Source organism: Berghia stephanieae, chromosome 1 (assembly GCF_034508935.2).
Source record: "Berghia stephanieae isolate SIO BIC M18660-M18661 chromosome 1, UCSD_Bste_1.3, whole genome shotgun sequence".
NCBI lineage: Eukaryota > Metazoa > Mollusca > Gastropoda > Nudibranchia > Aeolidiidae > Berghia > Berghia stephanieae.
This window is the reverse complement of record NC_088360.1, coordinates 43,035,622-43,062,375: the sequence shown is the minus strand read 5'-3', so window position 1 is coordinate 43,062,375 and position 26,754 is coordinate 43,035,622. Positions and strand designations below refer to the sequence as shown.

Here is a 26,754-nt window from a genome sequence, read left to right as displayed (position 1 = left end):
AATTAGAACAGTAAGACAAGGACAGATTTATCTTTTGGCCACGCCTGGTTAAAATGGACTTGGAAAAGTTTGTTGTCAGTGCAATGATAGAAGGAAAACGAGGAAAAGGATTGCAAAATATGACATACCTGATGCACTATAAACATATAACTAGCAAATTCAAAATCTTCAGTTGTGATGGATCAAATAAAAGGAAATGCTGCTGCTGAAATGATGATGGTGATAATGTTGATGGGGATAGTGATTATGCTACTGCTGCTGCTGCTGCTGCTGCTGATGATGATGATGATGATGATGATGATGATGATGATGATGATGATGATGATGATGATAATGATGATTTCTCCAGACTATTTTGATTGTTATAAATCATTTATTATGAGTTCTCTGATAAAGCACATCACTACAGCTTTTGAAATAAATAAAAAGGTTGAACTCGATAAATAGACTGTGGTCTTTCTTTTCTCAATTATTAATTTGTATATTGTGATATTACCCATGCTTTACATTTTGTCATTTGATTCATGCATTTTTTATTTGTTTAACCATGCTAGATGTTTTTTTTATTTCACAGTATAAAATGTCGTGGGGAAAAACTAGAAGTCAACATTGAAATATAATGTTTCCTGTATTTTTTCAACACGTTGTCTTTTAAATCATACAAAAAACTAATTAATCAAAAGTCGAAGATGGCAATTGAGTGAATTCTTTTCTTTATGGATGATTTTAAAAATTTAACTGACTTTGAACATTTTATAATCATGAGTATCATTATATTTTGTCACTCTACTAAAATAAAAACATATATTTCCCATAAATGATTGGTCTTGAATTCCAAAATTCAAATTTTTAAATTTTTTAGACCTCTAATTCATGTGATGAAAACTGGGCATACATTTTACAGCTTCTCACTCAATCCTAGAGATTTTTTCTACTTTTCGAAATTGGACAAAATGAGCATGTACATATATAGTTTTATTCAACTATAATTAACATGCAAAAACTAAAAACATTAACTTTGATACTAAGCCTATAAGTTGTCTCAGAAAAATGTAATAAATAGGAATGGGGTAAAAGTAACCCGGGTAAACGACGGATATAGTCAGTGTTAGGGTTGAGTGAGTTAAAAGTAAATTCGACAGAAGATTTTCTACACTACCGTTTATAAAATATAAAATCACACATACGCACACACACACACACACACACTCTCTCTCTCTCTCTCTCTCTCTCTCTCTCTCTCTCTCTCTCTCTTTCTCACACACACACACAGACCACACACTCTATCTCTTTCTCTCTCTCTCTCTCTCTCTCTCTCTCTCTCTCTCTCTCTCTCTTACACACACAGATACACACAGATGCAAACACACACACACACACACACACACACACACACATAAAAAATTATCAGGTAGAAAAGAAGAACTTTTAATCAATAGTATTGCGAGCGTTAGAATTCAAGATAATGGAGAATTAAAAAATAAAATTCACTTCCTTTTCATTTTTGATATTTCGTTTTTCTTCGTCTTTCATATTCATATTATTATATCCCTACATTTTGCTTATGAATATAATCCTAATGGCTTGTATTTGATTATCCCACAAACAGGGAGAAAGAGAGGTATTTATGTTTATCATTCATACTCCCTAACCCTTATGTAAATGTGTGTTCGTGTATATACTAACAGCATTATTTGATAATTAGAACATGACTCTTTCTAATTTGTTTTAACATAATAATTTAAAGAAGTTAAGCTTTCTCTATTCATGGAAAGAATCCTATTTGTATAAATTTCTATCGATAATCTTTCTCTTTCACATCATTGGTGTGTATGTTTAAAACAATCAATTTGCCTTGGAATATTAATGAAGTAAATGAATTGATTAGTTTCTAATGTAGGTTTATCAATAGAAGTATGAAGAAAAGCAGATTTATCTGGGATTCAGTAAATATAACTTGCAATATTTGAAATAAGACATATTGTGTAAATTAGACCATAATACCGATTCCATTCATAAAAGATAATCACCTTTACTTAATGATCAAATGAAATGCTTGAGAAATTGTCACAATGACAGGGAATTATAGATTTTAATTAATGACATGAAGGATACATATAAGCCTGGTGACATTCAATGCCTTTAAATTTTATTTCTACCTGAAGCACGATTTAAAAGAATAAATGTAACAGCTTCAATATAGGACGATATTCTTAACAAGGAAAATTTCTAGCTCAAGCTCTGGTCGGTCAACAAGAAGGGAAAATAGAATTTAGTCAAGGGACAGTATAATACAGCATTACTTTATACAAGATATGCACTTTAATTCAAGTGATCATCTGTCATTAGGCCAAGAAGGAAGTGTGGAAAAGGAAGGGTGCCTTAATTAAAACATACCAAATCCATTGTCAACAATATTAATTTAGCAAAAGTGAGTGGAGCAGACCCCATCACTTGAAAATTTTTAATTTTCTATTGTCTTCTGGCACTTTTCTACTCACTTTATTTCTTGTCAACAATAGCATACGAGACAAGTCTTTACTTCATCCACGCTCAACATTCATTTGACAATTCTCATTTAAAAATTTACTCTTTGTAGGGTTTTCGTGAGCAGGATTTACTTTTTTTTTTCTCACTTTTGAATAAATGTTATCTGCTCAAACTGTCCCTTTCTTACATTTGATCTCGTCATCAAAACCATTAGATATTAGGGTTAGGAAAACTTCATATCTCTTCATTGTCAGTGAATGATATGGATGGTATAGCATGACAACATTGATTTTTAAAATCTGACTACAATATCGGATATTATTTTGATTTTTAAAAGATATGAGTTTTCTACTACAAATGTACAAGTCCTCTTTGTAGATTACATGTTTTTAAATCTTTTGATTAAATAAATGCAAGAACGATTTTCTTTTATATTATCGATAATGTCATTTCAGTATTGTTCTTGTTTGGTAGTGATTTTTATGTAACAAATTACTTTAAGTTGAGGATGTAGAGTGTTTTGCTTTTATTCATTTCAAGTTCCAATTAGAAATTAAATCATGTACAATAAACTCCGCTTTTTATGTAATAATGTTTCCCTCATAATTTATTTAAATGGAATGCGTGTAAATTTTGAATTTTTAACCGTCATTTATTTGATTTGTAGATTATAGTTTTCTAATCTTAGAAATTAGGAGTGTTTGGTCTTTTTTCATTACCTATCCAGGCACATGGGAGTCCCGTTAGAGTAAGTTTTATTATTTTTAAACAGCTGTTGCACATAGGCCAATTGAAGCATATATGTCTTTGTGGTTATATCTCTCTGTATTAACCAGATTCTACCCCATATCATCGGACTGTTGCATCTCTTAATTACGTATCTCATTTCCTCTACAACACACACTTATTCAATTCCTTTAAGTATATGCCTAATGAAGCATCCCCCCCCCCCCCTTGGCATGACGTCTAGTTAAAAAAAAAGATTTTATGTAGAGAAGAATCTACAAAATATGATCAAGGTACTTTACAATGGTTACCAAGCCAACAACAAAGCTTAATACATAGGACACGACATAAAGTGCAAATTACAATTTTTTTTACAAACAATGCTATTACCAGCCAGATACTTATTTACACCTGAGTACGGTGAAGCAATAAAATAAGTTAAGATCATTTTCTTAAGACACAACTTTGCACTACCCATTGTAGAACATGAACCAGGGACCTTCAGGTTGCAAGTTGAGTGTGTACTACAAGACCACATAGCTGCACATATGTTCTTCTAAATGCATGGATGTAGGTGTTGTTCTTTGTTTCTTTCTTTTTTTTTTTTGCATGGTAATTGGGTTTTAAAGACTGAATTTATATGCATGGACGTTAATTTGAAATGGTTTATCTTGGCATGATTATATTGATGTACTGTGTCAATGTTGAAATTTTAAAAAGTTATTAGCAAATTCAGAAAGTAAAAGCTACAAAAGCACTTTTTCATTCCGGTTAGTTAGTTACTTCTGATTATTGATAATTGATATAAATTTAGATTATTTATAATATACATTTATAACAATAGCTAGAAGTAAATCTCTCACTGTTTTCTGTTTACTTAGAATCGATTTATCCTAAAAATTGTGGAAATGAGTTTACTTCTTTAGCGATTAGGTTAATAGTACCACTAAGTGAATTAGTTTTTGAATGTTGTAGTTCTCAGTGCTAGGATCACAATAAAGGTAAGTCCAACTTAGATTGTCCCTTGACGAATAGTACCAATGGCAGTAAGCCTAGTTTGACATTTATATGCGTCCCGTTTTAGTACATACTTGTATCTTTTTGCATTAATCTGAAACCTGCAATATTATTTAAACATGATTTTATTAAAGGTCAAATATTGATTTGTAACTTGAAATCACTCACCCCCCCCCCTCTCTCTCTCTCTCTCTCACTCTCTCTTTCTATCTATCTCTCTATCTATCTATCTCTCTATCTCTGACTCATTTTTTTCTCTCCCTCTCTCTATTTGCTTAAACAAACTTAAGAACAAACTTAAGAGTGTTAATTTTTTTTTAAATGTCTCATGTCAAATTTTTTTTTCATGGTTGTGTCACCATTTTTTTTACATCTAAATCTCACCATTATTCATTGATATACAGTTTTTGACCTTTATTGGATTTTCGGACCGAGGACCAGACTGACCCTGAGAGGGCTTCTCCTAGGTTACGAAATATTCAATATAGTCAAAGAATGCATTGTAACACCCCAGTTTTACAGTTTCCTAAAACAAATCATTGTTCTAGTCAATATATATAAAATTATCAGAAGGGTAAATAGAATTTTTAAGTAAGGCGAAATTAGAAGTAGATCTTGGTTTATTTAATAGTGATAGTGATAACAAAAAATAAACATTCCATTGTTGCATATTACTCCCCTTTGTATTATTTAAATGACATGACAAGTTATGATGACCTAATTCAATACAAGTTCAGTTCAGTGCAGAGATGGAACAATTATTTTAAAAGATGAAGATCAGAAGTAATTAATTTTTCGATAAATGACTGCTTACCTTGACCTTCGATTTAAATTGTTTAAGACAATAACACGATTACGTCACAAGCAGTCATTAATGCATGTTTAGCTCGACTGGTTTATTCTTATTAGAGACTATAAAAGGGGTGTTATAATATACAATGTAATAGATAGGTCTATTTATAATTAATGTTGTTAAGGACATTGACATTTTCACATTGTAGAAAGTAAATGAATGAAAGCGTTCCTATTAAACAATAAATTTCGTTCCTAGTTTGTTAAATATATAAGCAAGTTTGTAAAGATTATACAGCGCACAACAGAATTTGGAATATTTTGAACAAAAAAAATTGTTTGGTTTACCTTTTTTAGAGTGTTTTCTCGGCTGTTATTTTCACCTCTAGTAAAAATGTATGCATGATCACTTTTTTTCTATTTCGGTCTTAAAGTTCAAAACAAATAGCTCTTGATATTTCTATTTGATACATGTTTTGTCATAAAGAACAAGTTCAACACTTTCTCAGTTTTATATTTTTATAAAATTATTCCCTTCTTTTTATATATATTCAATTAAGGTTAAAGAAATAAAAATCTTGATACTTAAAATTACCGAGGCAAGCCTCCTATTATAGATAAATTATAAGGACATTTTTTTTTTAGTCTTGTATTATTTTACTTTTCATGTACATTCTCTATGTATTTGTCTATGAACCTTAAATTGTGGCTTTTTGTTTAAGAAAATACGTTTTGATGTTTTTTGCATGCTGATGGGAATGGAAATTTAAAAAAATAAAATTAAAAAAAAACACACACAAAAAACAAAACAAAACAAAGAAACACATGAAACCCATACGTAATAAATCTTAATGAAAATAGTATCCCTTGACTTTAAATATTTCATGGCCAAATCATTTACATTTGCCCTCCATCTGATAATTAATTTGCTTTGATATTGCATGAATGTTGAAATGCTCTTTTCCTTCGAGTTTTAATATATTTTTATTAGTTTTATTAGAAAAAAAGTATTATATTTATCACACACACACACACACACACACACACACACACACAATATATATATATATATATATATATATATATATATATATATATATATATATATTATATATATATATGTGTGATAAATATAATACTTTTTTCTAATAAAACTAATAAAAATATATTAAATATTATATATATATATATATATATATATATATATTTATATATATATATATATATATTATATATATATATATATGTGTGTGTGTGTGGGTGTGTGTGTATATGTGTGTGTGTGTATGTGTGTGTTTCAGTAGAATGTAAATAGATTTCAGGATAAAAAATACCCAACCCAAAATGAATTAAAAAAAATTTTAAATAATAATTAATGTTAAAAAAAACAATAAAAACCCCCAACTAAAATGAATATTCAAAACCGGAAAAGAAAACAAATGAAAACACTTATGACATTTGACTATGCTATTAGTAAGGTTCTTTGAAATGTAACTGGGTTTTGCCTGAATTATTCACAGATGGATGAGGCTGAACTTGCAAGATTGGAAGCAAAAACAGAGAAAATGAGAAAACTGAGACGACAGAGAGCTGCTCAACACGAATCAGTGAGTTGTGTCTTTCTATCAAGTGTTTAGATATATGGTCTACCCTTCTCTTTTATTGATCTCAATTTTTTTTTTTTTTTGGAGTGGTGGGGGGTGGATGGGAGAGGAGCAAACAGTGAAGGAGCATGAGAACTCTGATTGATTTGTAGATCTAAGCTATTTCTTAAAGTAGTATGAATGTCACCTTCACCATTTTCTTTATAATTCCTTAAGCTAAGTTAAGTTTTCTTCAGTGGCCTTTTATTTTTATTCATTTCTGTCAAATGTATTTTGGTTTAAATTTTATGTTTGTAGACCAGAAAATCAACGAATAGAAAATGGAAACTGTTTCAAACTCAGTGGTATTACCATTGTGAGTTTAAGGGTGTAAAGGACAGCTTAACTCACTCAACCCTAACACCGACTATATCCGTAGTTTACCCGGGTTACTTTTACCCCATGCCTATTTATTACAGTATAGGTGTAGTATCAAAGCTAATGTAATTAGTTTTTGCATGTTAATGATAATTGAATCAAACTATCTATGTACATGCTCATTTTTAATACATTTTTTCCAGTTTTGAAAAGTAGCAAAAATCTCTAGGATTGGGTGAGTTAAAAGTGAGGCATTGGAGGGAGTCTATAATTTGGTAATCTCAGGACTGTTAATATCAATTATTGATATTGATTGGGGATGAATGTTTCCAGAACTTAATTAAGGGGTTTGTTAGATCTGGTAGAAAGTACTTTGCGATAGACAAGCGTCCTATCCAAAGGCTAGCAATCGACTGCTTTAGTCTATTTCACGCTATAGTAAGAGGGATAAACTCTGGTTCTATGGGCCTAGTGGCTCTGAAGAACTACTGGGAAGACTGTTTTAGGAATAATCTTGCTCTTTTAAAGAAACAATGAATTGTATAATGATCCAATTTTATGTTTATTACTGCCAGGAAAGAAAAAATAAAGATTACCTAGGATAGAATTTGAGCCTGTGTTAGCTGTCAACCTTATTGAGGAAGAATGAGCAGGACATGAGCAGGTTAATCTTCCACAACCTTATTTTTCAGAAGAAAAGACAAGAATTACAAGAACACTCCATAGAGCAGTTGTAAGGGATAAAAAAAATGGAGGATTAAATAATCAAGCAATTTTCTTTATATTTAAAAAATAATTGATTTAATTCCCCACTGTTCCTTATACCCTTTTCATTATCATTTCTGATTCTTATCGAAATATCAACCTTAACTGTCATACTTTGTGGTTGTGAATGAATTCCAGTATTTATTTTTAAAATTTTTGTCTCTTGTCCAGCTTTCTTTCATGCCAAGTCAAGAGGAGTGCTTTGATTTTTTCACTAGAGAATGGGAGCCTGAGACAGAGGCAGAGAAAGAAGCAGCACTGGCCGCGAAGAAGGCTGAAGAGGAAGAAGCTAAAGCAGAAGGGGAGGAAGGAGAGGAAGAAACGGTTTGAATTTTGAAACATTCAATTTATAAATCAAACGCTACTTCTAGGAAATAGCGGATAAAACTGAAAACCGACAATTGAATTTGTTGTTTTTTTTGTTTTGTTTTTTCTTAAAAAACGGCTACAATTTTCCTATTTTTTTTTTTTTTTTATCAGCTACTTAGATAATATGGTTTTACGATTTTGAAATTAAACAATTATTCTGTCTAAGTTTAGAGCAATTAACTGTCAGTAATTCATTCACATCGTAAACTTGCATTCTAAATAATAATAATAATAATATTATTATTATTATTATTATTATTATTATTATTATTATTATTAATTATTATTATTATTTATTATTATTATTATTATTATTATTATTATTTATTAATTTTTATAATGGTGATGTTCTTTTTTCTTCTTCTTCTTCTTCTTCTTCTTCTTCTTCTTCTTCTTCTTCTTCTTCTTCTTCTTCTTCTTCTTCTTCTTCTTCTTCTTATTATTATTATTATTATTATTATTATTATTATTATTATTATTATTATTATTGCTTTTTTAGCCATCGATGATTAACAAGGAATGTTATTCCCTTATTATTATAATTGTTAGATTAATTTGTTCAGAGAGATGTTATGGTGATTGGCCAATGTCCTAAAAATAAACTCTTGAACATAAACTTGAATTCTAAATGAGCATCTGATAGTTATACTTGTCTTTTGGTGGATGCAGTGTTGGGAACTTTTCGCATAAACACGTTATAAGAACAAAAGACATATAACGTAATCTATACTGATATGCCAAATGATTTGTTTAATCAATTTATAATCTATTTTTTTCTCTGCAATTCTAACAAGGAGGAGGAAAGAGCAGCGAAAGAAGAGGAAAAAAAAGGTAAGTTAATTTAATTTTTTATTTGAATAACCCAACAACTATAATTTCCATTGTTGACACATACATTCTATAATAAGATATTTTTATTGTAAGGATAATTTATTTCTTGTTGATTTTGATGAGACAAAAAATGTAATTTTCAAACAAAATCAAGGTTGAACATCTCTGAAGTTTCGTGAATATTTTTTTCTTTCATCAGAGGAGGATAAACTACTAGAGGATGATGATGACTACACACCAGAGGGTTATGGTCCCATCGCTATTCGTAAAGCCTTCATGATGGATCCTGAAAAGATTTCTAAAGCAGATCAAGAAATGTTGTATTTTCCTTCTTCCGCTGCTGGTAATTTATGTCTAAAGGAGTGTAGGAAATTGTAGATTTCATTTTTATTTCTTTTATGAAAAGTATGCATTTCTCATTTTAATCTGGTATGTGTGTGTGTGTGTGTGTGTGTATGTGTGTGTGTGTGTGTGTGTGTGTGTGTGTGTGTGTGTGTATGTGTTTGTGTATGTGTGTGTTGTTTTTGTTGTTTTTTTTTTTGGGCTACTGTTTACTTAATTTACCACATCGCATATTACCTTATTGTACTTAGAATTAGAAGATTATCTTCATGCTACTTAACATGATAATAACATAATAAATCAGAAGGTAACTGATGGGTTTTAATCATTAATATAGTTCACTTTCATTTAGATGTGAAAAAGAATGACATAGATAGATGAAAATTTAAAGTGAAAATGCCTATAAAGTAAATTTCTTCGTGCCAGGAGGATCTTACTTTTTATTTCCCACTGAGTCAAGTTTCAATATATTTTTTTTCTTTGGATGAAACGAAAATTTTGTTTTTAATTAACAGCTCCAGCCACGGAAAAAGTTTCTGAAGACTTAGAACCCAGATTTTTGGAGGATGAAGGTCTTTACGTAGGAGTCAAACCAGCCATTGCAGTCAGAAACAAGAGCAAGATGGAAAATAGGCTGTTGAAAGAGGCTGAAAAATTGGAGCAAGTATGTTTCGATGGTGTTTTGGTATTTTTTAGATTTTAAATCGCTGCCTCCTAATAAACAAAGGAACTTAAGCAAGGCTCACAATCTACAAACTTGAGCTTGAGCTTTAATTTAGCGCAATATCCACTAAACGTGCTCAAAGAGCTTTACAAGGGGTCCCTGACCAACAGCGACACGTAATGTGTAGAACGAGACATGATGCCTGTTAGGTGATCTTACAATTTTTTCTGACTTAGACAAGGCTGTTAATGACCAGGTACTCATTTTACACCTGAGTATGGTGAGAGAATGTGAGTACAAAGCCTTTTCCAAAGACTCAACTATGCACTGAGCGAGGCTCGAGCCCAGGATCTTCCGATCCGAAATATTTTGCAATTTATGATAATTTATCGTATACTGTAAGATAGTTCATTAATTAAATTCAGTTTAAATGTCAACTTTAAGAGGAATTGAAAAACGTTCTTCAATTTATTACACATTAAAAAATTTAGCCCCTACTATTTTTTACAGCCCAGCAAATGGTTTGGAGAAGATGGCCAACTAATTATCTTACCAGACCCCCTTAGAGAGGCTCCGGTCAGACCACCAATGGTTGAAGAAGACGCTCCTTACTTGGAGACTGTTTTTCAAAAGGTTTGTGATTAGTCAAGTCTACAGTTTAAAATCGGAGCGGAGCTCCATTATAGAATACGAAAGGCCAGCTGATATTCGTTTCTATAATTGCATTTTAAACAATATCCCAGAGCAAATGTTTCCTATTATTATATTGCTTTTTTCATTCATTTTACTTTATAAAGACTATGATTGAGATTTGATATAGATATGTATGCTAAGTGAGCAAATAATCAGTTACCTTTTGAAACAAAAGTTATTGTGATTTTTAAGTTTTAGTGATAATGGTATTAAACAGTTTGTAAAAGAAAGGATCTGATTTTATAATGTTACATTAATGTCAATTAAAGTCAGTTTAGAATGTTAGATCAATTAAAAAATCTACATGTCTTGAAATAACCAAATCTGAACATAGAATCACACAGTGAACTTTAAACTATCATTTAAGGTTAAGTTGACCCAGGATAATTCACTCATTCAACTTTTGTTTTCTTTTCTTATCTCATCTGCAGGCAATAGTGCGAGAGTTTGACAACCGTTACATTGATGGCGCTGTTGATGGTGGTGGTTACTACCAATTGGATGTGGATGTCAATTCCATTGCATTCTCTCACCATCACTTATTTAGCAAAGAGCATGTCTTAGCAGAAAAACTTTCCTCTCTTTATGAAGAATATTTGTCAAGGGCCAAGCGAAATGTAGCTGAATTTTATGTTGAAAAGGTATCAAATTTAATACCTATAATAAGATATGAAATATTAATAATGATATATTATTATTAATTAATACAAAATTACCAAAATCTATCACATAATATAGGTGATCAGATTTGTTTGTTGTGAATTGTAAAGAAAAGTTTAATTATAATACTTTCAGAATACTGATGACTACAATTGCTTCTTGATTAAAGGAGGGCCTGTTTGTACCTTCCTACCCCTTTCCCCACTCTGCCAAAGAAAAGAAATGGGAGGAGGACACTATTTTATGTGCTTTTTACCAAATGATTATAAAAATGTGTGTATTTCATTTGTTTATTTTTTTCTTCTTTATTTTCAGTTGTCTGCTTTGAAACATTCCTCATTTCTATTACATAACTACATCGCATCTCATAAGGTAAGATCACATTAAGATTTTTATCATTATAATCCTTTTTACTTCATTAGGAAGATTATTTCTTTAATATTATTTTAGATTTCACTTCTAATTCGTTAACATCTTTTCCATGTTTCTTTTCTTTAGGGAGAAATGTCTGTAAGTGACAGAGACAATTATGAGAGGAGGTTACGTGATTATAAAAGTGAAATAAGGTAACCTTTTACTTTTTCTGGTTGTTTTTGTTAAAGAGCCTTGTGCTTGTGCTAATCGGCCAAATGCCATGTGGTAGTAAAATGACAGTTTTTTGTTCTTTAAGATAATTGTTGAAGTTCTTTGTTCAAATTTTTTTTTTCTTGAAAAGCAGAACTTAAAATCATAATCATGATGAAACTTTCAGTTGTCACAAGGGAGATGCATCACTTTACATTATGAATATCTTGAATCTTGTGGTAGACATCTATTTTCTAACTCTTAATCTGTGTCTTTTACTCCTAAGGCTTTTTGCATTTGAGTCTATTTATTTTTCATGATGTTGTTGACTATGCACCTGGCGGTGTTACCTTAACTTTAATACCTGAATGGGTGATGAGTGAGATATATTCGTAGATTAAACATAGAGACACAAATCTTTTGCTTATGTTTAATATTTTCAAAAATCGTCATAGGATAACTCGTGCTTTAAGAGATAAAGAAGAGCAAATTGGGCGTACTTTGATGAAGAACATCATCAGCACTTGGAGAGAGATAAAGACTCTTCGAGAAAATCAGCAGTACACAAATACCCCTCTGAAACTTCAGATCCAAAAGTAGGTTTATTAAAGTTCAATAAAATCGAATTTGAAAGGTTAGATATTATGTTGTAAGCAATTAGATTACATAAACAATTTGGTCATTACTTTTTAATTTAGTGACTCAAACATGCTATTAGCTTCATTGTTTTGAATGTATATGAGCCACGTAATTCAGAAACATATTGTTGAATATTTTAGAACTATTAGTTTGCTTTTCTGTCAAGCAGTTCATGTTAAATTTTTATTTCATGTATTGGTTTTATAAATTTGTATTATTTGCTTTAATATTTTTGTTTTATAAAATGAACAATGTAAAACATGAAAATCACAAGTATATTTGTGCACAACCTGCAATAACAGAGGCATAAGAATAGTGTCTATTTTAAATAAGCTGAAGTTATTTTGAGATGTGATTTTTCTTGTAATTTCTCCCTGATTTATATGGGACAGTGACACACATCGTTCAATAAAATGGTGTGTTGCTTAATTGCTTTCTTACAGATTTTTATCTGTTTACCTTAACATTTTTTTTTAATTTAAGAGAAGAGACGAATAAAGATGAAGATCGAAAGAGATGGGACCTTGAACTTGAAGAAGAATTACGAGATGAGCAAGAGAAGTATGAAGAAGATTTCATGAGGAAGGAAGCAGTGTACAAAGATCAAATGGAAAAGTATGAAAAACAGCAAAATAATAAGGTAATAATAATTGTCGACTAATTTCACCATAAAAGTTTGAATAATAGGTATTATTCATTTATGTTATATGTGTAAATAATACTCATTCAGATTGTCCCATAGTGGAAGCAGCCTTAGAATTTCCTCATAAAAGGTATAACTCTCGTGGATTGTTGACATAACATGAAGAGGCGCACAATGTGTTTCCATTTAACTTTTGAATATAGTAGATCTACAGAGATCGATTTCCCATATTTTTTGGCAAACAAACTCATTGTGGAATAAAAAGATAATCCCAACTGATTTAAAAAAATAGATTTTGAACGTAGTTCATTGAGATTGGAATACAGATCCATTAATTTCACAATCCTAAATGCATTTAAAATATGAATGCAGGTTGTTGTGAGTACAAACCAAATTGTAAGCGTTTTAATGGAGACCTAGACCTTATTTTTTCAATGTCTGTTATCTTTGTTTTATTTCCTTATTTGTTTTCATAATTTAGAGTGCAATTTTGAAAAAAAATGACCTATATTAAGGAAGTATCACAATTTGATCATAAAATGGATGCATTATCAGTCAATATATTTTTTCATTGCAATCTACCTCTAAAATGATACCAACAGGAGGAGGCAGCGAAAAGAATAGCAGAACGCACAAAGCAAAGGAGAGGATCTAAAGCTTCCAAGTCTTCAAAGACATCGCAATCCCCAAGAGATGAGCCTAATGATAATGAAGATGAACTTCTGGATGTGAGTGATAGAAGTTTGATGTACTTATATGCTTCTTTATTTTTACAGATCTTCTGGTTGTTGAAATAAGAAATTGAATGTTTACCTACACAATATTTTTTTCTTTCTAACTTTTACACAAAATTTAGAATTCTTATCTTTAGATTTTTATAGTGAGTGAAGATGGCTTAATTATTTATATGCTTTGCTTTAAAGGTGCGAGATTGTTGAGTGGTTCAGGCATTGCTATGTGACCCAAGGGGTCCCAGTTTGGAGCCTCGCTTCGGCCCCCAATTTGCTCACTTTGGACAACATGGGTGATCTCTGTTGACATCAGACGTTTGTTTGATGGATGTATATATTCCTTCATGGAATGCCACAATGGTGGTATCTAATAATGCCACATGAAAGGGTTAAATTAACTTTGGACAACATTGATGCTTGCTATCGACTTCTGACATTTTTTGATGGGTTTTCCATTTACCTTCATGGAATGCCAAGGTGATGACATCTAAAGATGTCTCACAGAAGGACGTGTTTTGTTATTGTTGTTGTTGTTTTTTAAATATTTTTTTTATTTTACAAGTCCAAGAGATCCATTCTTATTCTTGCGATGTAGGTTTGATCCTCAGCATTATGATTTTCCTTTTTGTATCTTTCAGTTGTCCCATACAAAATAGTATTTCATAATTTTCTGATTCTAACACCAATGTCTATTATATTTAATTTTTGAATCTTTAGATTTGTTGTTTACGTTTCCGTTGTAAATAAGCTATAATTCATCTTTATACTAAATTATTTAAAGTTATTTCTTTTTAAAATAAACCCAAAAAACTAAGTGCATACATGTCTCATGTTCTCTCAATCAAAAGTTATTACATTATATGCTATATGTTTTCCAGGAAGAGAACGAGAGAGATCAAGAAATAATTGATGAAGAGAATTTAGAGAAGCCAGAGCCTCCTGAGCCATTTGATAATAAAGCTGTTAAAGATGCCATTTTAGCTAAAGCAAAGACTTCAAAGAGGCGGCCAGGTAATATGATGATATCCTTTTAAAATGTTTTGAATTCGATTTATACAGTTAATATTATCGTCATCATCATTACCATCATCATCATCATCATCATCATCATCATTATCATCATCATTATCATCGTATCATCATTATCAGCATCATCAACATAGGCAGCAGCAGAAGCATGATCATTTTTATAAATGTTTCAATTAATGTTTGTGCATTTCTTTAGCTTAACAAATGAATTATGTGACAGGAACATTCAATTACAATTGCAACTCATTAAGATTAGAATGTGTCCACACATATGTCCACGTTGGTACTCCACAGGTGAACCCAAGTTGTTTCCAGAACTTACTAGTACAGCCATTGTTACACCCAATAGCCAGTGCTCCAGGTAGGTATCTTGTATAAGTATACATTTAGTTGTTTGAAGCCCAAAAACATGAAAATCAACAAAGTTAATGTAAACTCTAATTTGTGCGGCTATGTGGTCTAGTGGTATGACACTCGCTTTATGACCGGAAGGTCCTGGGTTTGAGCCTCTCTCGGTGCATAGTTGAGCCCTTAGAAAAGGCTCTTTATGCACTTTCTTTCACCATACTCAGGTGTAAAATGAGTATCTGGCTGTTAACAGCGTTGTCTCTGTACAAAGAAATTGTAATATTGCCTAACAGGCATTATGTTATGTCCATGTTAAGTGTTGCTGTTAGCCAGGGACCCCTTGTAAAGCGCTTTGAGCACGTTTAGTGGATATTGTGCAATATAAATTCTGTAGTTTTAATCAAAAAGACCAAATGATGTAGGCTACAATTTATTGGTTTGTATTTTATATGTTAATGTTAGTCGTTTAAGTTGAATATTGTAATAATTTGAGTGTGTTCCTCCGGAACTTTTTTTCTGTCGGTGTTTTGGGAGGACCAAGATAGGTCTCAGACTGAACGGGAATCTACTTACTTCTGTTTACTGTTTGAACTGCTCCCTTTGTCTTTCTTGTCTCGAGCGCTAAGCTCTTGATCTGTTAATTTTTGATAGTCCCATTACTTCTTCCTGGCATCGAAGTGACCTAAAGTGTTGCAAGGGGAAAGAAAGAAACATTTCCAATTTGCATTATTTGCGTCACCGAAAAAAAATTCAGCAACCTATTAGTTATTATTGCTAAATCATATCAGTTTATAGGCCTTATTACCCATGTAGGTCAGATAAGTTAAGTCTGGTAAATTTCCTTTTAGATGCAAGAAAACAGACAGTTTGGCACATATGATAGATATAAGGCGATGATGATCCAAAAAGTCATAGCCATAGATGTCAAAGAAAGTACGTTAATTCTGTGTTAAGAAATAAGAAAAGTTAGAGCACAATGATGTCTTTGAATCTGGGAGGAGGAAGAGAGGTAAAACGAGCAACGCGATCGATAAGCCTAACGCAGATAGACCTGGTTGAATAAGTGTTTAAATAAGGATGTTACATATATATCAAATTCATCATGTTGTTACACTCTTGATAAACAAGAACCCCGAAAAGATCGCATCATTTGTCTTTGCTGATTGCTGGATGGGATCTTTTGTCCTCCCATAGTGGGCAGGGAGACCCATATCCCCGTATCTGTTTTCCAACTTGTTTTCTGTCTTTGCCTTGGAATGATATTATTTGGTCTTGTCCTGGCCCTGGTCAGAGTCCTTAGCTGGGAGGGAAACTTTCAAATGTATAGTTATAGTTTTGGGAGATGATATATAATGATTTGTAAGCATTTGAGTGTATTCTTCTTAGTGGGTCCTGTGCTTGTGTCTGGATGAGACTTTAAGGTGATTTCAAACTAAGTACATTGATCGTATGCTCATGGAATATAAAACTGTTCTCTATTTGAACTATTCACCTTTTGTCTTATTTTTTTATCGTGTGCTTATAATTGTAAATCTAGAATTTTTTTACTATCCCAGTTTCTTTATTTTTACTGGTGCTGAAATGACCTAAATGTGTCGCAAGCGCCGTAAAACCCTTAAAAACAAACAAAACAAAACATCTTTGCTGATTGAAATTGAACTTAAATTTAACTTCAGCACCATTTTACTCATGGCTGTTGTTTGTTAATTCAGCATGATAAGAAAAAAGACAACTATAACGGTATGAGTCAATTGTGATTGAGACCTGAAGGCTTGGCTCCAAGCTACTGTGACTCATTGGATGATGGAACAACAATGAGACAATCAGATCTGGTTAAGTTTGATATGAACAAGAATAAGAAACATATAAGAAAGTGTATAAAATTGTTAACACTTGTTTAAACATGAACACTAAAAATTCACATCATCAAAAGACACATTGCCTACATTAGAAAGTATTAAGATGTCTATTTTTCTTTGAGTATTTACTTTTGTGTTAAATGTATTGAGTCAGTCATTTTGTACCAACTTCTTAAGACTTGATATTATGTTATAAAGAAATTCTTGATGAAACCTTCCATCCTCAAGCAAGTTGCTCTCAATTATTTGTTTTATTAAATTATCGTCATTATTATTATTATTATTATTATTATTATTATTATTATTATTATTATTATTATTATTATTATTATTATTATTATATTATTATTATTATCATTATTATTGTTTTTGTTTTTGTTGTTGTTGTTAATATTATATTATTAATATTAATATTATTATTATTATTATTATTATTATTATTATTATTATTATTATTATTATTATTATTATTATTATTATTATTATTATTATTATTATTATTATCATATTATTATTATTATTATTATTATTATATTATTATATTATTATATATTATTATTATTATTATTATTATTATTATTATTATTATTATTATTATTATTATTATTATTATTATTGTTGTTGTTGTTGTTGTTGTTTTTGTTGTTGTTGTTAATATTATTATTATTATTATTATTATTATTATTATTATTATTATTATTATTATTATTATTATCATTTACAGAGCTGAACAGCAGAGACGAGATGATGTATCCAAATGTAAACTCTATATCAAGGTTCTTTTCAATGGTAAAGAAGTGTCAAGGACCACTTCCAAGTATGTTCTTAATTTCATTATTGGGTTTATCTTTGTCACTGTCAGTAAATTTGCATTCGAATAATATTTTAAAATAATCATTAGATTATGATTTCAACTCACCTATTTATCTCTAGTATTTCCTTATGATGTGTATGCAAGTTTAATGTTTCTTTGAAACCAACACTTATAACTGTTTTTTTTTTTCTTCGCTTTTTTTTTCTTCATAGACCCTTAACATCTGAATTTACTGTGGAATTTAGAGATATTTTCAACTTGAAAATTGTCGAGTGGCCAGACAGTATAAGATTTGAAGTAAGTTTATTTGTTAATTATTAACTTTTCCATCATAATCATCATCATCACCACTATCATTATCATCATAATCATCATCATCATCATCATCATCATCATCATCATCATCATCATCATCATCAGCAGCAGCAGCAGCAGCAGTAGCAGCAGCAGTAGTAGCAACATCATCTCATCGTCATCATCATCATCATCATCATCATCATTATCAACACCATCATTATCACTGACTTATATTAACCACTAACTCTAAAACAATGATAACGGTATTATTTTCACTTTTTAGGTGTTTGAGTCAATGGGCTTTGGCAGTGGGCGAAAACTGGCAGAGTTATATGCACCTATTCCTGAATCGTCTGTGACATCACAGAGTGTAGCCTTGGAAAATTTAGAATTCAGTTCATTTGAACAGGTTCAGTTTTCTCATGAAGGAGTTGGCAGCGGTATGAATGATTACTTTTGTTGTCAGACTTAAGAGTTCAATTTAAATCACAGCTGTCAATGTTGTCGAATAAATACATAATATAAACCTTGTGCCATTTTGTTTTCTACTGATATGATAATTTACTTTGACGTGTGAATCCCGGGTTCAAGTCTTGCTGTGGCAGTACAAATTTGAGTCCCTGAAAAAGGCTCTTTATCCTCATATTTTCTTAGTCTGGTGTAAATTGAGTATATGGCCAGTAACAGCATTATCTCTTTTCCAAAAAACAATAAAAATTATAATGGTGCTTTGTAGACTTTATGTCTCGTCCTACAGATTAAATTATTGTTGGCTTGGGACCCCTTGTAAAATGTGTTGGGCACATTTGATGAATATTGTGCTATAATAAGCTCATTTATGTGCCCTTAAGCCTTCTCCAGGGAAAAGCATAAGAAAAAGAAATCATTATTATTATTTCATTAAGATGTGATGCTGTATGCAAATTAATTATCTTGCAAAAACATTTTAAAATTATTTCTAAAAAATTGATGCTCAAAGCTACTTTTTATTTAACTTATCTTGCTAATATCTTTCTGTGCGAGACTCGTTTCCCAGGAAGATTCTAGAATTGATGTTCATTGCAGATAGATGAGAGAAATAGATTTGTCATTATTGACAATCTTATCCATTGAATATATTATTTTACATTAAATGGTATGACTTTATTTTAAACGTGGGATATTGAGATTACAAATCTTTGATGTGAATATATATCTCGTAGGTTCTGCCTTCAAGTTTGAGGGTCATGTGCCTGACCTAGTAACCTTGATGACGACAGGTAAAATAAACTCAAGCGTGGCATGGGCTGTTGGTGAAGACGGTCTCCCTCTGGTTCCCACAGTCAAGTTTGGAGAGGGATTCCAAGCTGCCATGTATGCAATTATACCACCCCCCCCCTCCTCTCTCTCTCTCTCTCTTTTTATCTCTCTCTCTCTCTCTCTCTCTCTCTCTCTCTCTCTCTCTCTCTCTCTCTCTCTCTCTCTCTCTCTCTCTCTCTCTCTCTCTCTCTCTCTCTCTCTCTCTCTCTCTCTCTCTCACACACACACACACACACACACACACACAATACATATACAACAGCGTGCCACTCTTGTAAAACATATCAGTCAAGCGTTGTTTTAAAACCGCCAGAAAGTAATTTTCATTTTTCACATTTTGTTTAACCCAATAATGGCCCATTCCACTCCTATCCAGCAACTGCTTCACCAGGCTTACCCAAGTTGTTGTGTTTGGTTCATTAATATTCAATTGCACAAGTTCTTTGTATACTGCATGAGTCAATGAGCAATGATTATTTCCTGGGTGAAAAGTTTCAACCAATACTTAATAACTTTCATTTTTCTTTTAATATGCAAAGGATACACCCCCAATTCCCCATAAACAAAACAGTTTGGTGTGCTGGACTTAACACATAGAATGGATTTAAGAAAACCGAGGTGAAATCTTTCAATTGGATCAGCTCTTCTTAAACCCCATATTTCTGCCCCATAATTCAGTATTGGTAAGATAGTACTATTGAACAGTTTCATTTGCATCTGTGGTAAAATTTCTGTGTTAGTGTTAAAATACTTTCTAAGTGATTATTTTATAGAGCAGTAATCGAAAGTGTTTTGTCATTTTGTATAACAGCTTGGGGAGGCAATTGCTTAACAGTGGAAAGGAACAAAATAAATTCAAATATTTAAAAATCCATTAAACGCTATATAAATGATGTTGACGATGTAGATCTTTTATACGAGAAATTTTGTATAAATAAAATAACTAAAATATTAAATGACCAGTATCATCCACTAAGACCATCAGTTATTATGTCAGAAAGAAGTGGTCACCCTTTCTCTATTTCAACGAAAACAGAGAGACACCGAAAATCTTTTCTGCCGTCCAGTATTAGGCTTTATAACAACAAGCAATAATCATTTTATATAATTATTTCGCATTTTTACTTTCAAAAAATGTAAATATTGATTTATTAATTTATTTGTTTTGCAATCTTTTCAATTTTCAATTTATAGTGACAGTTTTAACTATTTTACAGTGTTGAAATTATTCATATTATAAAGCACAGCTCTGGTTATGGAGCTGTTCCTTTTTTATATATACATCCTATTTCCATTGTATTTTTATCTTATTGTGTAAATTATAACACGTCTGTACAAAAAATTTCCTTTTTGGGATGCAATAAAGTATTATTATTATTATTATTATTATTATTATTATTATTATTATTATTATTATTATTTATTATTATTATTATTATATTATTATTATTATTATTATAAAATAGTGCTCTCCTGGCTGAGTTTGTTACTTCTTGTGTACATTTTGTAAGAGATCATGATGCGCTAAAATGACAGCCTAGATACTTAAATGATGAGATTACTTCAATACTTTTACCCTGATATGACCATTTGTCTTGTTGCCCAGTTTTCCCTCCCTTTTTAAATACTACGACTTTTGTTTTACTGATATTTACCTTAATTCCCCATTGCGTACAATATTCTTGTAAAGAGTCTAAACCGTTCTGCAAACCCTCTTTTGTTTCACTGATTATTGCCATATCATCTGCCAACATGAGTAATTTAATTGTAATATCCTGTATTTGTAATCCTATGGAATCATCACTTAATTTACTTTCAAGATCATTAACAAACAGCGAAAACAAAAGTGGCGAAGTGCTTTCACCCTGTAATAATCCGCTGTTTGATTTTTAAAATTGTTGTTGACCTTTACCTCCTGTGGCCAGCTCACCCTTTGAAAACATGTTTCTAAATAGCTTGACAAATTTTGAGCTCACACCGGATTTGGTCAATTTTGTAAATAATGCGAATCTGACAATAAGGTCATATGCTTTTTCATAGTCGATAAACGCACAATGTAGCTTCTCCCCTTTAGATAGCAATATCTCGATAATTCCATGTAAAATAAAATGGCAATCTGCTGTGCTCCTTCCCTTTCTAAATCCATATTGAACCTCATTTAACACATTCTCTCCCTCCACCCATACATTTAGTCTTTCATTCATCACTCTTGTAAACAGTTTTCCTATACAACTCATTATTGTTATCCCTCTATAATTGTTCACATCTCTTTCATCTCCTTTTTTAAAAATCGGCACAATTCTACCCTGACTCCATATCGAGGGGAAATATTCCAATTCTAGGATCTTATTGAAAATCGATAAAATCAGTAATTTGATTTCTGAAGTTGCATTAATAATAAATTCATTTAACATATTATCCACTCCAGTAGCTTTGCCGCGTTTAAGAGCCTTAATTGATTTTTGTAGTTCCCCCATCTCGATTGGCTTATCTAAAATGTCTATATCTATAATATTCCTTCCCACATCCTTTTCTACCTCTGCAATCTCCGCTCTACCATCTCCCCAACCCCTGATTCTTTATTAGCTAAAGTTTTAAAATGGTCGTAGAAGTTTATATCTGGCAGCTCTCTTCGTGATACTGAATTTCTTTTTATTTCCTTCCAAAAGTTCTGGGGTTCATGCTTACTTAAATCAATAAATGCTGCACTTTTTTGCAACTGTAATTTCTTTTGTTAATCCTACATACCTTCCTGTATTTATTCCTTTCCTTACACATCAATGTCCTGTTTTCCCCTGTCCCCGTCTCTATAAACTTATGTGCGTGCTCAGTGAATACTTTGCGTTGGATCTGACAAGCTTCGTTATACCATGGTGCTTTCTTTCTTCTCCCTTTCTTTTGTTTATCCCTCTCCCCTCTATCCTAACTACATGATCTATCCCTGCTTCTGTTAAAATATCTGTTGACTCGACTATATTACCCTCTAATGCCTCTGGATCTGTGTTAGTTTGTACCAAATATATTAGCTTTCTCACCTTATTATGACACCCTTCTGTATTTAATAATGTAATGTAATTCTCCTTCTTATCCTCTTTCCACTTTGTCAACATAACCCCATCTAAACCGTCACTTACCTCTCGTCTATGCTCACTATTATTTAATTTCAAAGTCAACGATATTATCTTATGATCTGACATTTCATGTGTTTCATGGACATTAAAACCACACACATTTCCTATAACCTGCTTATTGCAAATAACATAGTCGATTGTACTCTCCCCTTTTTTATTGCCAAACGTTGTGCATCCCTTCATTTTATCCTCCCCTGTTCTCCCGTTTAATATTGCAAGGTCACATGTGTAACATAATTGGAGTAATTTCAGTCCATAGTCATTTACTTTTTTGTCCTTATTAAAACGTCTAACTGTCATGTCATTACATAAGAAATCTCTTTCACATAAAACATTCTCTACCGAAAGCTCTTCTGTCTGGTTCTCTCTAATGTCAACAGTCAAACAATCCTCTCTCTCCGCCGTCATTGCATTCATGTCTCCTGCTACTATAATCCCTCCCTGATCGGTCACTTTTGTCAATTGATTTAACAGTCCATCAAAACAACTTACGTTATTGTCAAAATCGCTACGCGTTGATCCATACGGCCTCATGTAGACAAATAATAAATATACACTTTCATTCCATCCAAAATGTTCCTTGTCTAATTTAAAACACATACCATCTTCATACTCCCAATCTACAACTGACACACCCTTTTCCAAACCCTTCCTGAAATAACATACTAACCCACCCAAATCCCTTTTGGCCCTTGATTTTCTTTTACGATGTTTGCAGAACGGTTCACAGTAGCCATCTAAAATTAAATTACTTTTCTCATTCGTCCACGTCTCACTTAACAGAATTACATCAAATTTATAAATACTTTCAACAAATTCAGGACATTCTTTCTTCATTTCCAAACTACCATTGATATTAAAAACTCAAAAGGATACATTTGAAAGGTGGCTCCGCAGCGCATCTTCCTATTGTCGATCTGTTGTCGTCGTCGGTCTCACTGTCCGCACTTCCCTGCCGTCCACAATCAGCCTGGCTGGGTATGCTATCCAGGCGTCTCTTCCGGCATTCTTGGCTGCCTTCAAATCTGCCATCAATTGGCGTCTTGCCTCCCTGATCTCAGACGGAAAGTCTTCACTGACTCCATGTCCAGGAGGCAGATGCTTCCTCCCCAGCTTGACTCGTTGCCTGTCATTGAGGTCAAGGAATTTGGCAATGACAGGCCTTCTTTTTTCGTTTGATCTCCTACCCATCCTGTGCGCTCTTTCAATCACCACCCTTCCTTCCACTTTGCACTTTGAATAAATATTGTATTTTGCATTCACTCATCTTTAACAAAGCAGTATTTACAATTTATCATCACAGGAATCAAAGTCGCTTGTACCCATTTTGATTTAAATTCACTTAGGAAGGGATGGGGGTGTGGTTGATGTGGTCAAGTAGATAGGGTATTGCATTGTAACCTGGCAGATCTGCATCTAAGTTCAATTTTTTTCTTTGGCATGACTTAACCTTCAATTTTTCAGTATGACAGTTGAGGGACATTGTCAATTTATATCTTTAATTATTCAATGTTTGCCTCGGCCATGGCATATTATGTCTCATGGACAAAGTTGAACTTTTATCTTTTTCAGTTGTTCTAACCTAGCATATCATTCCATTTTCTCATAAATATTTTCAGGCAGCTAAAAAAGCTGGATCCTTTGGCCGCCATTGGTGCTAGTGGGGTGGATAATATGGAGAAACTCCTCCAATGGTTCAAAGATTCAAGACTTGACCCAAACGACCCCAATAACAAAGATATTGTCTACATGCTCAGCGTATGCACATTTAAAATTTTTTAAATACTCAATCACGAATTAATATTTCCCAGAACCACATATATTTATTATTCATTTATCAATTGATCTATGACAACTGTTTCAAACTTAAATGTATAATTATTGGGAAAAAAATCTCCATTCACACTTTTATATAATTTATTATACATAATTTTTTTTGTTCATAAATTATCCTTATTCGATCAGTTTAATATTTAAAAAAAAAATTTCTTTCAATTTTGTGTATTCATTTGATTAAATCTGAAACATTTCAACAGCTCAGCTGAGAGAGATAATTGGTTATTGAATCAAAGAGTCAAAATTTTCTGTATCTGATGAAAATTATCCATGCCATTTTAATGTCCATGGTTTCACATACAATAGATTACCCTGCATGTTTCATGTTTTTTTACAGGGTGGTGATCAGAGTCTTTTAAAACCGAGAGAGTACTTCCGTCTAGAGCCAATGCAGCAGGAGTTTGATTTTATCTCACGTGAAGAATTTGACAAAAATTTACGCTTTAAAATGATTGCCTTGAGGAATGCAGAACATCCTTTATTTAAAAACTATCAGATGATTCCAGTGTATGATAAAGAACTGCCAAGAGATATTTTCAAGGTATTTGAGACTTGTCAAAGAAAAAAAAAACCCCAAAAATTATATCGACAGCTATTTGTCATTTTTTGGTAACACAGAATTTTCAATAAAATTAGTTTTGCTGTTATATGATGACCTACTGCCTTGATTAATAAGGTGTTATTATTGGGTTAGCCAGATACAGAAAATTGCCCTATTTAAGTTTGTATTATGAAATTTAAGTGAAAACAACATGTACAAAACCAGGAGAATGAATATAATTTCTCAAACTCTAAGAAAACTCAAATCTCAAATTTAGGTAATTTATATTTAAATGTAATTTTTGCATCATTTTGATATATAGCTTTAGATGGGATGTGGTGGATCCATTTGTTTTTTATTTGCAGGTATGATAACCCAAATCATTGTTGTAATGTAAATATTCTCAAACGACGCATTACCACAATGTTTGAAATGAGTCCATAATTGCATCCGATTATCAGACCTCCAAATATGATCATGTCAGGTGGATCACGTATTGGATATAATAATGTCAAACAGAATAGTTTTGAAAAAAGAGGGAACAAAATTGCTTTTTACTGAAATAGAATTCTAAATTCATTTTTAAAATTGTGTGTTGTAGGATTATGACAAGAAGGTCAGAGAAGATGCTAAACTTCCTCAAGTAAAAGGTGACTTGGACCAACATAGAGCTCAGGTCAATCAATATCTTCAGCAAGTAAGTTGACTTCCAGTTATTAGTTTTTCCCATTTTTCCACGTTGCAATCTTCTTAGAAGGTACTGACCAATTTATAGTAATGACAATAGATGTTTGAGTAAAAAATCCCCTTGTCAATATGAGTCCAAATTGAGACAATTGTTTGAGTAAAATTGACCAGATGATAGAATTCAATCTGCAGGACATTTCAGGCGATATAGTTCATGTCATAGTAAATAAAACTTTAGAAGGGACACCATGGTGTCAAAGTTATGAAAAATTGCAAAACATGAGTGCTAAAGGACTTTGAAACCAAAGCCATGCCAGTTAATTAGTATAATTGTAATATCTTGTGTCGTCTTATATGTGTTGGCTAGCAACCTCATGTAAAGAGCTTTGAGCACGTTTAGTGGATATTGCACTATATAATTGCTCAAGTTTTTTTTTTTGTTTTTTGTTTTACTATGGGTAATGTTCATATTACTTGTTACAATTAGATTTCTCCATGACATAATGCAGCCAATAAAGTCCAAATTTGTATGGATCTGATCTGTTTTGTTATTTCATGGGATAAAACTCTCAACCATTTTCTATTCATCTTCCTCACCTTCCCTCTCCTCTTCCCTTTATATTGTACAGATTAAAGATCGTGTGATGGCCCAGTACAGATTTGCGTCCCATCAGAAATCCTTACAAGACATGGTGAATGAAGATACAGTACCAAACATAACGTGAGATATATGTCATTTGTACATGCTTCCCTCCGCCTCCCTCATTCTCATTTATGATTACTGCCAACTAAACTTTGCTAAATTGATGCACAAGTACTAAAAATTATTTAGCATCTTCATTGCATCATCATCATCATCATCATCATCATCATCATCATCATCATCATCATCATCATCATCATCATCATCATCATCATCATTATCATCATCGTAATCATTGTCATCAACAATACCGTTGCCTAATAGTCATCATCATGATCATCATCATCATCATCATCATCATCATCATCATCATCATCATCATC

The 26,754-nt window shown here is 31.9% G+C and overlaps 1 protein-coding gene and 1 long non-coding RNA gene across 3 annotated transcripts in view; one reads left to right on the top strand and one right to left on the bottom strand.

Annotated features, from left to right (window-relative positions):
• Nucleotides 1-26,754, top strand: part of LOC144975259 (coiled-coil and C2 domain-containing protein 2A-like) — a 52,522-nt gene that overhangs the window by 11,343 nt on the left and 14,425 nt on the right. Inside the window, exons 8-30 of one of the 2 annotated variants that reach the window (XM_078919185.1) lie at nt 3,218-3,238; nt 6,546-6,632; nt 7,923-8,075; nt 8,915-8,951; nt 9,151-9,294; nt 9,809-9,957; nt 10,468-10,590; nt 11,082-11,291; nt 11,626-11,682; nt 11,809-11,876; nt 12,330-12,470; nt 12,997-13,153; nt 13,759-13,884; nt 14,766-14,898; nt 15,211-15,277; nt 17,848-17,940; nt 18,150-18,234; nt 18,518-18,674; nt 19,437-19,587; nt 24,284-24,422; nt 24,838-25,041; nt 25,643-25,738; nt 26,358-26,449. In XM_078919185.1, the coding sequence (XP_078775311.1) occupies nt 3,218-3,238; nt 6,546-6,632; nt 7,923-8,075; nt 8,915-8,951; nt 9,151-9,294; nt 9,809-9,957; nt 10,468-10,590; nt 11,082-11,291; nt 11,626-11,682; nt 11,809-11,876; nt 12,330-12,470; nt 12,997-13,153; nt 13,759-13,884; nt 14,766-14,898; nt 15,211-15,277; nt 17,848-17,940; nt 18,150-18,234; nt 18,518-18,674; nt 19,437-19,587; nt 24,284-24,422; nt 24,838-25,041; nt 25,643-25,738; nt 26,358-26,449 (2,690 nt within the window). The remainder of the gene's footprint in view (nt 1-3,217; nt 3,239-6,545; nt 6,633-7,922; nt 8,076-8,914; nt 8,952-9,150; nt 9,295-9,808; nt 9,958-10,467; nt 10,591-11,081; nt 11,292-11,625; nt 11,683-11,808; nt 11,877-12,329; nt 12,471-12,996; nt 13,154-13,758; nt 13,885-14,765; nt 14,899-15,210; nt 15,278-17,847; nt 17,941-18,149; nt 18,235-18,517; nt 18,675-19,436; nt 19,588-24,283; nt 24,423-24,837; nt 25,042-25,642; nt 25,739-26,357; nt 26,450-26,754) is intronic. The other variant, XM_078919193.1, reaches the window with a different exon arrangement.
• LOC144975272 (uncharacterized) overlaps nt 1-26,754 on the bottom strand; it is a 43,497-nt gene that overhangs the window by 10,952 nt on the left and 5,791 nt on the right. The window contains exon 3 of the long non-coding RNA XR_013645886.1: nt 15,838-15,946. This is a non-coding gene — a long non-coding RNA (uncharacterized LOC144975272). The remainder of the gene's footprint in view (nt 1-15,837; nt 15,947-26,754) is intronic.